The sequence below is a fragment of the Dasypus novemcinctus genome, chromosome 10, assembly GCF_030445035.2.
Source record: "Dasypus novemcinctus isolate mDasNov1 chromosome 10, mDasNov1.1.hap2, whole genome shotgun sequence".
Classification (NCBI taxonomy): Eukaryota; Metazoa; Chordata; class Mammalia; order Cingulata; family Dasypodidae; genus Dasypus; species Dasypus novemcinctus.
The window spans coordinates 15,691,667-15,707,708 of record NC_080682.1 but is presented as its reverse complement, the minus strand read 5'-3'; the positions used below and the strand labels follow the sequence as shown (position 1 = coordinate 15,707,708).

The 16,042-nt window shown below is 37.4% G+C and overlaps 1 protein-coding gene across 2 annotated transcripts; it reads right to left on the bottom strand.

Annotated features, from left to right (window-relative positions):
• Positions 1 to 227: 227 nt before the first annotated feature.
• LOC101416147 (membrane-spanning 4-domains subfamily A member 4A-like) lies at positions 228 to 14,356 on the bottom strand. Of its 2 annotated transcripts, none has more exons than XM_004477950.3 (7): positions 14,200 to 14,356; positions 3,730 to 3,892; positions 3,216 to 3,353; positions 2,966 to 3,022; positions 2,516 to 2,677; positions 735 to 836; positions 228 to 420 (listed from the first exon to the last, which is right to left on the bottom strand). In XM_004477950.3, the coding sequence occupies exons 2-7, from the start codon at positions 3,847 to 3,849 to the stop codon at positions 331 to 333; spliced, it is 669 nt and encodes a 222-aa protein (XP_004478007.1). In that variant the 5' UTR covers positions 3,850 to 3,892; positions 14,200 to 14,356; the 3' UTR covers positions 228 to 330. The 2 variants fall into 2 exon arrangements, with proteins under 2 accessions (XP_004478007.1, XP_004478008.1); XM_004477951.3 differs by having other exon boundaries at positions 3,216 to 3,299.
• Between the last annotated feature and the right edge of the window lie 1,686 nt (positions 14,357 to 16,042).

Below are 16,042 nucleotides of genomic sequence, written 5' to 3'. Positions count from 1 at the left end.
GTTTTCAAATGCAGTGAGTCCTTAACCACCAACAGATTTTATGATGGGTGTCCTTTAACAGGCTAAGAGTGTTATGAAGTAATGACAGTCCTGAGGCAAATAAATTGCATATTTTGTTTTATAACAATAAAGGCAATATTTTTGGAAGTTTTGATGTTTCCTTGGCACCAGATAGGCAGAGCACAAGATGATCAACATCATCAAGATAATGAACTTTATTAAGTTGAATTATTAAAAGTTTTCTTTACAATCTGGCCACAGATATACTGTTTAAGACATATGTACAAAAAATGTGGAGAAGCAATTAATTGATGAGAAATATCTGGCATATTAAGTGGATTGGTAAACCACCTCCTCATAGTGATCATCAGGAATAGTTCTTGGGAGAGCACGGTCATTGGATGGTAAGCAAACTACCACCTGTGGAAAAACCAGGAAATGAGAACAGAAGCTTTCACTTCCCCATTCCCCCAAATCTCCTAATAGCTTACCGCATTTTCTCTTTCTGATCCTATAGCAACACCTATCCCCACCCTAATCTCCTGTCCAGCACCCAGTTCAAATTTATTAACATGATCCCCCAGGGGCAAAAATGAACTTGGTGGTTTCCATAGATAGACGTATAATTTGAAATATGAATTCAATATGTTAGATGCTTTGTATTGTTAACTATACCGCACAGAGGCTGAAGAAAGTCAGAGAATATCTCATGTCGCCTGAGCCAAAACACTCACTGGAGGGTGATCACAGCAGACAGTTTTGCATCCAAAAGCAGACAAAGACACAGAGATGATGAGTTGAAGCAGGAAAAGGATGAAGATCATAGTCATAATCCCCTGCAAGAAAATCATATTGTATTGACCAGTTAATTGCACTTAGGCAAAGATGTGTAATTGGCTTGTCATTAGCTCAAGGATGCGTTAACACCACAGGCCCCTGGAGTTTTCATCCTTAACTGATCAATATGCCCCAAAAGTTTGTAAATCTCCCTCCCTCTGTCCTTTTCCACACTTTACCATAAAGGATCACATCTGTATACAGTTTCACACCCTTAACAACTATAGTGTATAACTTCTTAAAGGCACAGATGCATTCACTTACTATTTTCACATTCATTTAATAAACTTCTAAAATAAATCATATGTACTTTTTTTCTGTCAGGGGTTTAAGGAAAGGTACACACCAGCCAACCCTTGTATATCAAGGATTCCTATATTTAGAATAATTCTAATAACTCCTTTATCTCTCACAGTGTCTTTATTGCATGATTAGTTCCTCAATAAGGGTACAGTTCAGAATGGAGCCTCTCAAGAAGATAGCGATCTGGACTTCTAGCCATAATAATCCTGAATGGTTCCGAATACTTACGCTTCTCTTCCTTTAATTATTGCCTTTTCCCCCCCAATTTTTTCATCATTAGTCAAGTTATGGGTTTTCTAGAATCATACATAAAACAGGATTCCCATATACCACTCTGTTGTTGCATTGGTGTGGAACATTTGTTGCAATGGATGAAAGGACATTTTTTATAACTGCATTATTAAATATAATCATTGATATTTTTAGGGTTTATTGCTTGTGTACTTCTATGGATTTAAAAAGATTTTAGTAACAAACATACAATATAATATTTTCCCTTTTAATAACATTACAATTCACATTTTAGCACTTTTAATTACATTCACAGTGTTGTGCTACGGTCACCATGATCCATTCCCAAATCATAGTCTTTTCACCTTAATGAGAAGAAGAATCAAATTCCAACATAATTAATTTTTGCCCCAAAATTGGCTCTCAGGCTTAATAAAGGTTTCATTTAGGTTTGCCTGACACTCACTGAGCAGTTTAATATTGATAATTCCAAAAAGAAATACTGGATTATGTTTGTAAACAGATCCTCTGGCCACATTAGATTATATTGGATTCAGAGGTTTACATGATTAAATAATGATTAAGACTTTGATGGGGCTACGTCAGTTGGACGTTGCATTCCTGCCCCCTTGGTGGGTGGGAACTCACACAGAACACAGAAAATGACATGGCAGAAGAGTTACCTGGAGTTTTGAGCTGGAGCTCTGGGAAGTAACCACACAGAGGAGCTTGATTGTGAGGAAAGAGAAGGAAGCCCTGGGAAGAGAGGAACCCAGGAAGCCTGAACCCTGGCAAACTTCGGCAGCCATCTTGCTCCAACACATGGCAAAAGACTTTGGTGAGGGGAGTAGCTTATGCTGTATAGCTTGGCAACTATAAGCTTCTACCCCAAATAAATACACTTTATAAAAACCAACCAATTTCTGGTGTTTTGTATAAGCACTCCTTTGGCTGACTAATACACTCACTATTCTAAATACCACCAATTAATTAAAGCATAGAGAAATTTATATCACCCTGGGAAAAGGTCTGATCCAATTATCCAAGTGAATGTTCAATATCAATTTCTGCTGGAGAGTAGAGTAATATTTGCAATTGTATTAACATTATGAAATGACTCACCATTGGATCTGGAAGTACTTACTGCTAATAAAGAAGAAAATAAATGTGGGTACAAATAAGGCCTCTTATAGTCTACATCCTCCAGCATATAGTGAATCATCCATATGTCACCCCTAGCAATAAGTACCATTATTGGAACTGATGTCACAGCACTCACTGCATTCATAACAAGGTTGCCTTGGATCTGAAAGAAAGTCAGAAAACAGCCCCTTTGCTCAAGCTCATGCTCTTAGCAAATGACTGTATGTGTGCATATGTGTAGGTGCTGTCAACATTGGGGAACTCCCAGCTGAGCCAGAACACTGATAACAATATCTCCTGTGAAATGGATTAAATACCATTTTCAGATGTCATCTCATAGTAAGGTGAGCCCCCTGACAGGGCTTGCTCATTTAGATCCTAGAACTGATGAATAATATGCCTCATTTGGTTTGACTCATTTGATTTTATAGGAGCACCAGGGAAAACTCACCAATTTCTTTGTCATTTTCTTTGCAGACATAATGGACAGAGTACCAGATGTGATAAACTGTACAAGAACAAAATTAAAGAGTTGATTTAAGAATGCATTTTCTGTGGAAGGCATATTCTCAAACAAATAGTTGGCTCTCATTCCCTTCCCCCTCAACTAAGGTTTAGATGAAATGCTAATCCCTGAGATGTTAAGAGGCTTTTGCAAATTGAAGATAATTGAGAGAGCAAAGAGCTGTCAATTGACTTACCAAGATTGGTTCCAAAAGGAAGAAGTAGGAAAATTCAAGCCTCCTTGTGAACATGTAAGAACGAGCATCGAATAAAAACAGAACCTTTAACATAATCCAAAGGCAAATATTCATTAGGCCAATCATGATCTGTGCCACCTGGAGAAAGAATTGCCTCTGAGGAAGGAGGAAAAAGTGTTCTGCTTTGGAAAATTATTGCATCTATATTGGAAGATAGATTGCTCGGGACTCCTATGATTTGGGGAATTCCATGAGGATGAACAACTGGATTTTCATCCAGTGTTCCCCAATCCAGGACAGTTTATGGATTTGGCTAAATTGTACATGGGGACTCTTGATTAAAAGCCCATATTGTCCTCAAGATGTAGGAATCCCTATAACCACTCTTAAATTCTCCTTCAGTTATGACCCTTTTAAAAAATGTGTCTTCACCTCAACAGTCCCAGCCACACTCCAGTCTCTTCCCCAAGTAATTGACTCCTTCTGTATTTATCACCTGAATGATCAAACTTACCCCAAGAATAGCTGGCTCTCCATTGAGGAATTTCTGCAAATTGCTCTGTCGTTCATAAGGGAAAGCTATTGGCATAGATTGGCCCATGTGAATGATGGGGTCTCTTTGGTGAAGGTCCATGATTATTTCCTCTTGATTTCCTTGATGCCTGAGGTTATATCAACTGGAAAGACCAGATAAAATTTTGACTATCTTTAATTCCATAAATAGTTAGAATCCATAAAATTCACAAAGGAAAAGTTAAGCACTAAACCGAATGGAAATTATTAATATGTGTATTCTCTTCAACCATAAATCTCCCTCTATTTGAAGATGTGGACAAATCTAAGTACAAATATAATATAGTATCACCCTTTCACTAAAATGATGTCAATAGCTCCTTTGTCTCACTTACATTCTTTTGTTTTTACTTTTTACATTTTGAGGTATAATTCGCATATCTTAAAATTGAACTTTTTGAAGTGTACAATACTGTGGTGATTAGTATATTAAAAAAGATCTGTGACCACAAAGGATATTAATGCATTTTCATCACCCAGAGAAATCTTATGCCCATTAGCAATCACTGCCCATTTCCCCAAAACCTCTCTCCTGCTTAGCCCTGTGAAACAACTTGTTAGAGGTTCCTTATTGCACAGTTCAGAGGGTATGATTAACAGCCCATGTGCATGAGTCAATTCAACGAGCTCTTTCCTTACAAGAACAAATGAACCATATGAGATGGAGCAGAATGAGATAAGGACCTCCACTCCTTTTTGACAGGGGTTGTCAGCCCCTCTTGCACTCCAAAAATACCCTACCTCTTAGCTCACTACCCCCTAGCCATAACAAGGGAAGGAATTGCTTTTATAGCCCCTTATTGGACCCCAGGCTACTCTCTAACTCTAACTCCCTCCCCTAACTTTTCCCTGACTATTGATGTACTGCATAAAGTCATATCCACCACCTTCCATGGGTGAGCTGAAGTCTCTCTTCAGTCCCCTGCCATGCTGGTGCGGGGGCTGAAATCTATTCTTCAGACCTCCTCCATTGGGAGAGCCTCCCAATAAACTTCCTGCCTGTAATCGTAAGTCTCTGTACCCCAGTGAGGACCATTTTTCTCTAACACAACTTACCCATTTTCTGTCTATAATTATGTCTATTATGGATATTTCACACAGAAATCATGACACAATATGTGGTCTTTTGTGTATAGCTTCTTTTACTTACCATAATTTTTTCCAGTTTCATCTATGTAATAGCACTTACCATACTTGATTTTTTTTTAGGTTACTGGGGCCTGTGGTTGAACCTGGGACCTTGTATGTGGGAAGCCAGGGCTCAACCACTGAGCCACATTGGCTCCACTGAGTTTTTTTGTTTGTTTGTGTGCTTGTTGTTTGTTTTGTTTTTGTTTTTGTTTTTGTTTTGGGGAGGTATGGGGAACCTAACCCGGGACCTCTCATGTGGGAAGCAGTTACTCAACTGCTTGAGCCACATTCGCTCCCCTCTTCATTCTTTTCATGGCCAAATAATATTCCATTATATGGATATAACATGCATGGTTCTTTATCCATTCAGCCATTGATGACATTTGGGTTGTTTCCACTTTTTAGCTGTTATGGATAATGCTTCTATGAATATTTGTGTATAAAGTTTTGCACAGACGTATGTTTTCAACTTTCTTAGCTATATACCTGGGAGTAGAATTGCTGGGTCATATGGTTAAACATTTTGAGAAACAGCTAAAGTGTTTTGAAAGTAAGTGATCCATTTTACATCTCCATCAGCAAAATAAAAGGCTTCTAATTTTTCCATATTCTTGCCATCCTTTGTTATTCTCATTTTTTTTTTATTATAGCCCTCCTAGTCAGTATGATGTTATATTTTGCATGGTTTTGATTAAGGACTAATGATGTTGAGCATGTTTATTTACTTATGGCCATTTGTACATCTGCCTTGGAGAACTCTCTATTCAAGTCCTTTCTTTTACCTCAATTGGGTTGTCTTTTAAGTGATAATAACTTGTAACTGTTTAGTTATAAGAGTTCTCTACATATTCTAGATCAAAATGAGTTCCTTTTAATATATGCATCCTTGATTATATATGTGATTTGCAAATATTTCTGCCATTCTATGGCTGTCATTTCATTTGCTTGCTTGTATTCTTTGATGCACCAAAATTCTTAGCTTTGATGAAGTCCAATTTATCTATGTTTTCTTTTGTTGCATGTGCTTTTGGTTTCATATATATGAAACAATTGTCCATTACAAATTAACAAAGATTTATTCCTATATTTTCTTCTAACAGTTTTAAAATCTTACTTCCTACATTTAGACTTTTGTTAATTTTATGTGATTGAGGTAGGAGTCTAAATCAATTCTTTTACCTGTGCATACTCAGTTGTCCCAGTGCATTTGTTAAAATGACTTTCTTTTCCCTCTGAATAGTATTGGAATTCTTGTTGAAAATGAGCTGATTGTAAATAAATGAGTTTATCTCTGGAATTTTGGTTCTATTCCTTTGATATATGTCTATTATAATGCCAGTAGCACAATGTTTTAATTGTTGAAGTTTGTAGTAAATTTTGGAACCAGAAAGAGTAAGTTGTCCAAATCTATTATTTGTTTTCCAAGGTTGCTTGACTATTCTGGGTCTGTTGCATTTCTATGTGAAGTTGAGAATTATCTTATAAATATCTGTGAAAAATTGGCATCTGGGATTTTTGACAGGGATTATACTGAATCTGTAGATCAATTTGGTATGTTTTACCATCTTAATAATATTAAATATTCCAACCTTTGAACACAGCTGCCTTTCCATTTACTTAGGTCTTCTTTAGTTTTTCTCAATGATGATTTATAGTTCAGTGTCCAAACCTTTCCCTTCTTTTGTTAAATGTATTACTAAATATTTTGTTGTTTTTGGTGCCATTTTAAATGGAATTATTTTCTTAGCTTCAGTTTCAGATTGTTCATTGCTAGTGTGTAGAAATACATCTAATTTTTGTGTGTTGAGCAGTATCCTGTACTTTACTGAACCCATTTATTATCACTAATGATCTTTTGTTAGAACTCTAGTATTTTCTATATACAAGATCCTGTCATCTGTGAAAAGAGTTTTACTTTAAAATTTGAAAAGATGAAAGATTAATCATCATGACTAAAGCCTCCAATACAAAGTTGAATAGAAGTGGTATGTTCCTGATTTCAGTGAGGATGCTTTCAGTCTTTTATCTTTAAGTATGTTGGCTATAAGTTTTCATATATATTTTATAATTCTCACAGCTGCAGTATTGATAACACTATAAAAAATATGAGATAGCTGAAGCTCAGAGGGTAATCTGGAAGTTCTGAACTCAAATGCCTACATGGGCCAGGAGGAGGTATAAGTTGGCTAAGTTCTTTAAAATAGGTTGTGATAAACTTGGCAATACAGGTGGCAAACTGAGAAGTGTGTGTTCTAGGTACCAGGGGAAGAAGTTTCCTGGCCCTGGCTGAGCTCCTGTATGGGAATAAGGTCCCACAGAGCTACATCTTCCAATTCTTGGAGAAAAACAAGAAACCTAAGTTTTTCAGTGAAATTTCTCAATTTAAAAACCCTGTGCTGGGGACGTCTACTATATTCTTAAACAGAGGGGCAGGAGTCTCTTGAGAGTATGGGCAGTGCCTAATAAGGGAGGACCGATCAGTGTTTCAAGTACTCAATGTTGTCGCAAGTAACTATGAATCTTGTCCTTCAAGGAGTGTAGCCTGGTGGTTGTCGGGGCTCCTGAGGGGAGGGGGAGGGAGGATTGGAATAGATGAAATAGAGTTTTTTTGGGTCAATGAAAGTGTTCTATGTGATCTTGCTCTGATGGATACAGGTCACATTAAAATTCTTCAAAATTTATAAAGCGCATGGCCCAAAATGTAATGTAATGTAAGGTAAATCATTGACCATGTTTAGTAGCTAAGTTTCAATATTTGAACATCAGTGGTAACAAAGATACCATCCACATATACAATGTTATTAATAGGGGAAGAGGGAAAGGGGGGAGGATGTTAGGTATGTAGGAGTCCCCTGCATTTGGTACATGTTTTTTCTGTAGCCTAAAATTTCTCTGAGGACAAACTGAAAAAAGTAAGACACAGGAGAAATAAACAGAAGAAAATGTTGCTGTACATACAAGGCAACAGATCTTACAGTGATTACAGGCAAAATGTCAAAACAAACTTTTAAAATATTTTTGTCATTATTTTTAATTATCCCAAATTTTTTACATTTTCATCTTTTCAAATTTTTTTCTATTTTATTTCTTATTTTTAAAACTATCACTATTTCTTTTTCTTACTAATTGTATTTGACTATTTTATTGGCTTCATTTTTGAAGAGGTTTTGGATCACAGAAGGGTTACAACGGTGGCAGGGGAGGATCATGGTACAAGGTATCTGTGATGGGGGATACATAGAAGGAAGTTCACCAGGACATACATATCAAGCATATAAATGTGTTCAAATATTCACTGAGCAATCTCACAGTGGGTGGAGATTCACACAATAACTGTAAGAATATTGAATTCCCATCCTGGAGAGCTCTGCCACATTCTCTAATAAAACAGCAAGAATCCCCTGAGTACAGGGGCAATGACTAGTGAAGAAGGATAGTCCACTGACAGGTCCTTGATATTGATGACTGTGCTTATGAACTTTTACTACTAAAATTGAAACTTAGCCTAGTATTATAGGGTGGCTGAGAGTTACCTCCTGAAAACCTCCTTGTTGCTCAAATGTTGGCCTCTCTCTAAGTGGAATTCAGCATACATTACCTTCCCCCCATATGGGACATGACTCCCAGGAATGAGCCTCCCTGGCACCAAAGGATTACTACCAAGCACTAACTAGCAATGCAACTGGAAAAAGACCTTGACCAAAAGGGATAAAGGTAAAGGCTAATGAATTTAAATGACTAAGAGACTTCAAAGTGAGCTGGGAGGTCATTCCAGCAGTTATTCCTTATGCACTTCCAAGCAGGATCTCACTGACAGCCAAAGTAGATACTACCCCAGGTAGCAGGCTCTTGAGGGCTCTGGAAACATCCAGACACTATAGTCAGGTAGATAGCTCAGGTGTTAGTTGCCTTGCCAGTGTACCCTACTTTGGAATTTAAGCTCCTCAGTGTGACAGAGTTGTGGTTTCCCTACACATGGCTCTTCTGTCCTTCTATTTGAACCTATAATTAGTACTAGAGTTGGTTGGAGTATGCCCAAGAGACTTAAATCTTTGGTCTGTCCATGTGCCAGATGGGCTCTGAATCTCAACAGAGTTGCAACGCCTACCCTCCAGTTCATTGATCTCACCCAGGACAACTAACAGAGGTGATGATGGACAACCCCCATATCAAGTGAGTCTACAACTGCAACTGAGAGAGTCTACAACTGCAAGCAAGAGAGTCCCACCCATTGGCCCTATGGGGTTGAAGACCCCTCTCAATCAGAGTGGCGTGGACATCACTATCCCAGAATCCTCAGGATTGGAGAAAGAGCTATGGACTAAAGTAGACTTACTGGTATCCTATTATAGACTTATTGTCATTCTAGCAATGGAAGAAATTATATCATTGATGTGGAGGCAGTGGCCACAGGAGGTTCTGAGGGCAGGGAGAGGGAAAAACAGGTATAATACGGGGGCATTTTCAGGACATGGGAATTGTCCTGAATGACATTATAATAATAGATGCAGGCCATGTATTTCTTGCCATAACCTTCAAACTTGATGGGAAAGAGTGGAAACTACAATGTGAACTGTAATTCATGCTTATTGGCAATGCTCCAAAATATGTTAATCAATTGAAAGGGATGTGCCACAATAATTGAGGGATGTTTTTAATGTGGGAAAGTGTGGGAGATGTAGGGAGCAGGACATGTGAGAATCTCCAACATTTTTAATGCAACATGTATGTAATCTAAGTACCTTAAAAAAAAAAGAAAAAAACAGACAAACAAAAAAACCCTGTGATCCAGGCCAAACATAACAGCTCAATCAGCAGTCTGTGAGCCTTGGGTTAAGTGATCCGTTGATGGCCCCATTGCTAATAGGTAGCAGAAATGGATAAAATTCTAACCTGCTCTCACAAAATTGCCTCAAGCCACTAGTTAATACATATTATCTTCTAAAAGTGGTGGTAGGTAGGTGAAAAAGGTAAAACTTGACAGTTCAACCTTTACGTGCTCACCGAGTTCCAGGAGTTACCCACCACCTCTACCACCAGCGGGGAGAGAGGACTAATTAAGGCTTTTAATCCCCCAGGAACCCTTTGGTTCTGTGCCAGCCTGCAGGGAGACCTCCAAATAGACTATCAGGAGACATCCAGCAGGTCATCAACATGTTACTCAGAGTACCTGATGCATCTTCCCATATTAAAATATGGAGTAATAGAGAGGAGAGCTTGGGATCTAACCAAATTCTTCATAAGGAAGGAAGAATGACTATAGCCCCTGAAATAGAGAGCCCATAATCCTGAAACAGACATCCCAAAATCTTAGCTAAAATTTCTTATCCTTTAATAAATTGTATGTTAATGTTAGAGGGAAACTGCGGTGGAAAAATCCTCCAGGTTTTGTGTACAACAAGCTTACAACCAGAGCCATCAATTCCTGACTTTTTAATACCACATTAGTGTTCTTGAGATTCTTGAGTCCACAGGTACTTCAGTGGAGTTAGCACCCCCATCTATCTAAGATTTAGGACTTGAGAGTCTTCATGTCCAGGGCTGTCACCTTCTGTTTACATATAATTTGTCGTTGAGGACATGCAAGATAATGGCCATGGACGGCCAAAGGTCCTTCTCAGGGGTCTAGCTAAATATCTAAGTCATCTCTAAAAGTGTTATTCAGGTCATCAAAATTTGGTATGAAAGAATCTCAAGTATTCATGCACTAAGACATTGGAAAATCAGAGAAGCCATGTGCATCACTTTCTATATTTAGAAAGCAAAAGGAGAGTATAGCATATATAAAGTTGGCAAATTTTAATTCGCTTCCTTAATATAAATATAACTGGTCAATTTGTTTATATTTCCTGTTTCAGTCTCAGAATCACCTCCAAACCTGCGCCCCAAATGTCTGTCGTGCAGAAAAACAGAAAAAATTCAGCTCAGCTCCATCTGCCTTTATTCTCAATTCTAGGGACCCATATCTTCTAAACACTGAGGATTTAAAAATATTGTTGAAGTCTTCTGTGCAGTGAAGAATTAACTGTACCCAGAGTTCTGGCTTTTGTCCTTACCTATCAGAAGGTGATCCTAGGCCCTAGGAATGTCACACTATATAGGAGTGCTTGTTTACCTATTTGTCTTGGCCACCAAAGAGTCTAATATCTGCTTTACAAAGCAGACATTGGACTAGGCAGTATCCACTATCCCTCAGGAGATGTTGGAGGCTAAAGTTATCAGCTCTAGATCCTGCAGACTAGAGACTAAAGATTAGTTTCTTTGAGAGTCAACCATGGATCCTCAACAAAAATTATGGACACCAAAACTTGGGAGACTTTCCCTGGTTGGTGAAACTCCATGTATGTTGTTAACTATGTTATCAAAAGAGTAATCCTTCCCATGACTCAGTGGAAGGAGGACAACTGGAAACTTCATTTGGTATTTTCCTGGACTCTGCCCTGTACATCTATTCCTTGGCTCTCCTTTCTTTAATACATACCCTTTGCCTGTAATAAATGATAACTCTGAGTCTAACAGCTTTCAGTGAGTCTCTGAGTCCTTCTAGTGAATTATCAAACCACCAGGCATATAATGGCGTTAGAAGGGCCGGTGGTCTTGTAGGGACTTGGGATTAAATCATGCCCCTCACAAAGACATGTTCAAGTCCTAACCCCCAGTCCTGCGGGGGTGAACCCATTTTTAAACTGGGCCTTTAAAGATGCTGTTAAGATGAGATCAAACTGAATCAGGATGGGTCTTAATCCAATATGATTAAAGTCCTTATAATCAAAAGAAATTGGATATGGAATTAGAAATCACTGGAGAACAAAAAGAGAGAGATTGCTATATATCAGAGGCAGCAATTGAGCCACCACCTGAGCACTACACTACAGAGAAATCAAAACCTGACAATACCTCAATTTGGACAACTAGCCTCCAAAACTGTGAGATAATAAATGGTTTAAGCAAACCATTCTGTAGTATTTCTGTTAGGTAATGAAACCACAACTTTGGGTCTATTATTTAAGTATTTATTTATTTATTTATTTATTTATTTATTTTAGATTGAGAATAGATTGTAGAGGTTATCCTTTCTTTCAGAACACAGAACATTATAAAGTTTATTTTCTTTGGAGTTCTGACTCAAATGAAAAGCCACAGGGAACTTACCTGCACTTAAGTTAGGGGAAATGATCATGTAATATGCTCTATATGAAGAATTTCATTTTAGACATATTAATAAGAATTCTAACAATGAAGGGAAAGTAAGCAGTCATGCTCATGAGTGTGAAACACAAAAAAGAGATGGTGTCTGCAGACATGAATTTGAGAGTCATCCAGGAACAAAAATGACATAAATCCATGCATCTAGACTGGATCACAAAAGAGATGAGCAGAGAGTTGAAACAGAAACTCTTTGGTTCTCTGGCATTTAGCAGCCAGGAAGGGGAAACTAGAGTCCAAGAAAAACAATGGGAAAGAACAGCGCCTAATGTCGGAATACCTGTAGAGCACTGTGTCTCTGAAACTAACTCAAGAAATATTCCTCAAGATTGGTTATTATGCTGGAGTTTGGAAATATCAGAGGTCATTTTCCACCTGGTATTATGTGAATCAATTATGAAAAGAATGCATTTTACCATATAATGAAATGATAACTGGGTCCAGCTTTTAAACATTGTATCTTTATTTATAATATATATACTAATCAATGTTTTTGTGTTGTCCTTTCTTTTTATGTTCAATATACCTTCTGCTTCGTTGTGAATCAGAATTGGAAGCCCAAGGGTACTCTCTTGTTTTTACCTGAGGGTGAACTTCCCCTTCCTACATCTCCGTTTTCTAAGAACAACCATGTGCTGGACCATGGGCTTTTCCTCGAGACTGTTCTAGATGTTTCCTTGTGCTCATGGGACAGAGACTTTAGCCCTAACTGCTCAAGGAGAATAATGGTGTTACTCCTGAGAAGGACCTTGTCACCTACTGAACAGCATTCCAAGTATACTGAAATTGTCCGATAGGTTGAAGAAGAATTGCCATGGATACATTGTCCTTTCATTACTAGAGCAAACTACAGAAATTTCAGATGTATCATGTATGGGAATATTCAAATTTAGGAATAAAACATAGTGGGAAAACAGATAATTTTCAGCCTCTAATAAGTATGTAAAAATCTGTTGGTTCTTTAACAGAAACGAATCCCTTTTATTAATGCCTAAGGGAAAATCATTATAATCATTTTAATAGGATGAATGAATGTGGAAGAAAAACATGAAATACATATTATTTAGGTGATGACTTTCCATAAGAACTCAAGTGAGAAGTATTTGTTTTAAACTCAAGCTAATGATGTTTTATATAGAATTGTCCCATAATATTCAGATTTGCTCCTAACCCTGGCTTTCCCTGGCAGTTCCTGCATCCTGTTTTCCCATTCTCAAAATCTTAGGTTTTCTTTCACAAAAGATAATCTATGTTTGCCTAAGAAAAATGTGCATTTTTTCTTTTATATTTATAACATTACCATAGGTCAAAACTAATATCTCTAAATAGTTTCCTTTAAAAAAAATCATTGAATCTCCAGTGTTTCATCATCAGTTCATATATGAAGCAAATATATCATGTCACTGACTACTCTGGACAAATTGTGGCTCATTTTTTAGGACGAAAAGTCCATACTTTTTCATTTTCTTTTACAGATGCCTGATATATGAAATACAGTCTTTGGAATGGAGTATCTTCTCAATGCCAAATCCTGCTTCTCAACAAGGATTATGAAAATAAAAAATACGTAATTCCAGATCAAGGTCACCCTCCCCTTGGATCAAATTTCCTCTATCATTAGAATAATTACAAAGTAGATATTTTTACCTAAAGTTGCATAAAGCAGCACGAAGAAAACTAAATAGACTGCCTTCAGGACCACTGGAAAACTACTCTGTGTTGCTCATTTAAAAAACAATCTTGAATTTTAGATGAAGTTTTTCTCTGCCTTTTGAAAATGGTTACATGACGAGGTTCTTTTCAACACATAGTTTGGAAGAGACCGTAAATTTGTTATATTAAGCCTGCAACCAGAGTGTCAGCTAATTGTTTTTCATTGAAAAAGAAACGACCTTAGACCTTGATGTCTTATAAATAAATAATCCAGTAAAGTCATTATAAGGGTAATCTACTGCTTCCCATGAGACAGCTCATAAAAACTTGTATGATCCTTAGGCACTTGTACAAACAGAACATGCCCTTCTATAGTCCAAAGAATAGCTACCTATCTCAGAAAAATAGGAGGAATACCTACCTCTGTCTCAGGATAGCATTCAGTCTTAAATACGCATCTGCCCAGGACTAGGAAACTTCATTGCATCAGACTAAATTTCAGGGCCTTTCCCAGGACGTTCATCCAAAGCAGTGAGTGGCGTGTGAACTGTGTCTCTACTTGGCACCACAGGCTGTGGGGATTGGGTGCACTTTACCCCAGGGTTTTGCTCAACAAGAACAAGTTCCCTCCTGTCTGAAGAGAAAATTACACATCAACCCAAAAGGCATCTTCTTTCACTGTTTCTTGAAGATGGGTTTCTGTGATTGGTTAAAGAGCTTGATGCTGACAGATAATCCATTATCTGTGCTGTTCAGATAAACACAGCTTTAGATGCCAAACCCTTTCAGAGATAAAATCTTAAGTCCTTTTTACCAACTGGTTCTCAAAGATCTTGCCAATGAATTATGTTGTGTCTGTTTAGTAAAATAGATTGACATACATAAAAACTTAATTTGTCCATAGCAAACCTCAATTTAGAGAGAATACAGAGGATTATTTCTATAAATTTAGGGTTTTCACACTCTACTGCAACCTCATTCTCTTTCTGCATGTTTTGCTTATGATATAGATCATCTGCAGTGTCTTTAACCTCCTCACTCCCATTTGTACCATTTGATAGATACTTAGAGAAAAAGAGCACACGGTATTTATGGAGACCATGAGACCATTTCAGGAAAGGGCAAGGATGGGAGTCATTGGCCATTTGTCCAATTCTCTGCAATTATATGCTCCAAAGCTGTAAGGGAGCCTTCACCTCTCTCATTGCTACTCTCATTGCTACTCTCATTGCTAAATTACCCTCCCACTTAGAAAGATAGCAGAAATATGTAATAATCTCCATTCTCTTTGACTTTTCTGGATTCTGCCATGGAATTTTGTTTTATTAGGAGTTCTTCCAATCAGTTGAAGGCCTTTAAGGGAGACCTGATGATTTCAGCAGTCAGAAGAATTTCTATCTCTACTTCACCCAACCAGTTTCTCCTGGGGAATTCATTGGAACTTCATCGGAGTTCCCAACCTGAAGCCTGCACAGCTGAATTCAGACTTACTGGTCGCCATGGCCAAATTCCATGAAACAATTCCTGTAATAAATCTTGTAATAGCTGCACTGTTTACACACACATGCACACACACATATATCCAGTTCATTCTGATTCCTGGAGCACACTGACTAATAGATAAGGCCATCCAAAAACTTTTTTGAGTCAGTTTTTTATGTGTATATTTCAAGTAATTGACCGTTTATTTCTAAAGTGTCAAATTAATGTGCATAATGTTGCTCATAATATATATATTTTTTACTTTTTAAAAAAATTCTGTAGGACTTTCAGTGCTGTTCTCTATTTCAGTCCTCATTTTACTATATGGGTTATTAACTCTCTGTTTGTGTTTATAGGTTTGTCCTATCAATTTTATAGACCTTTGTAAATTATCAGCTTAATTACTTTTTATTTTTTCCATTATTTGTTCTTTTTCTATTTTAATTATCTCCACAAATAGCTTTATTTTTTTATTTTTAAAACTATTTGTGGTTTAATTTGCTTTTCTGTTTTCTAGTATCTTAAGATTGAAACTTTGTTGTTCTCAGAGCTTTCTTCTTTTTTTTTTTAAGATTTATTTATTTTTTAATTTCTCTCCCCTTCCTCCCCCCCTTCCCAAGCTGTTTGCTCTCTGTGTCCATTTGCTGTGTGTTCTTCTATCCTTATCAGCAGCACCTGGAATCTAAGTTTCTTTTTGTTGCATCATCTTGTTGTGTCAGCTCTCTGTGTGTGCAGCACCATTCTTGGGCAGGCTGCACTTTCTTTTGTGCTGGGTGGCTCTC

Excerpts from the sequence above, each read along its gene's own strand:
- LOC101416147 (XM_004477950.3), bottom strand. The coding sequence starts at position 3,849 with ATGGACCTTCACCAAAGAGACCCCATCATTCACATGGGCCAATCTATG. Across the intron at positions 3,354-3,729 it reads GAGAGCCAGCTATTCTTGGG|GTGGCACAGATCATGATTGG; the intron begins GTAAGTTTGATC and ends TTCTTTCTCCAG. Across the intron at positions 837-2,515 it reads TATTTTCTTCTTTATTAGCA|GGGATTATGACTATGATCTT; the intron begins GTAAGTACTTCC and ends ATTTTCTTGCAG.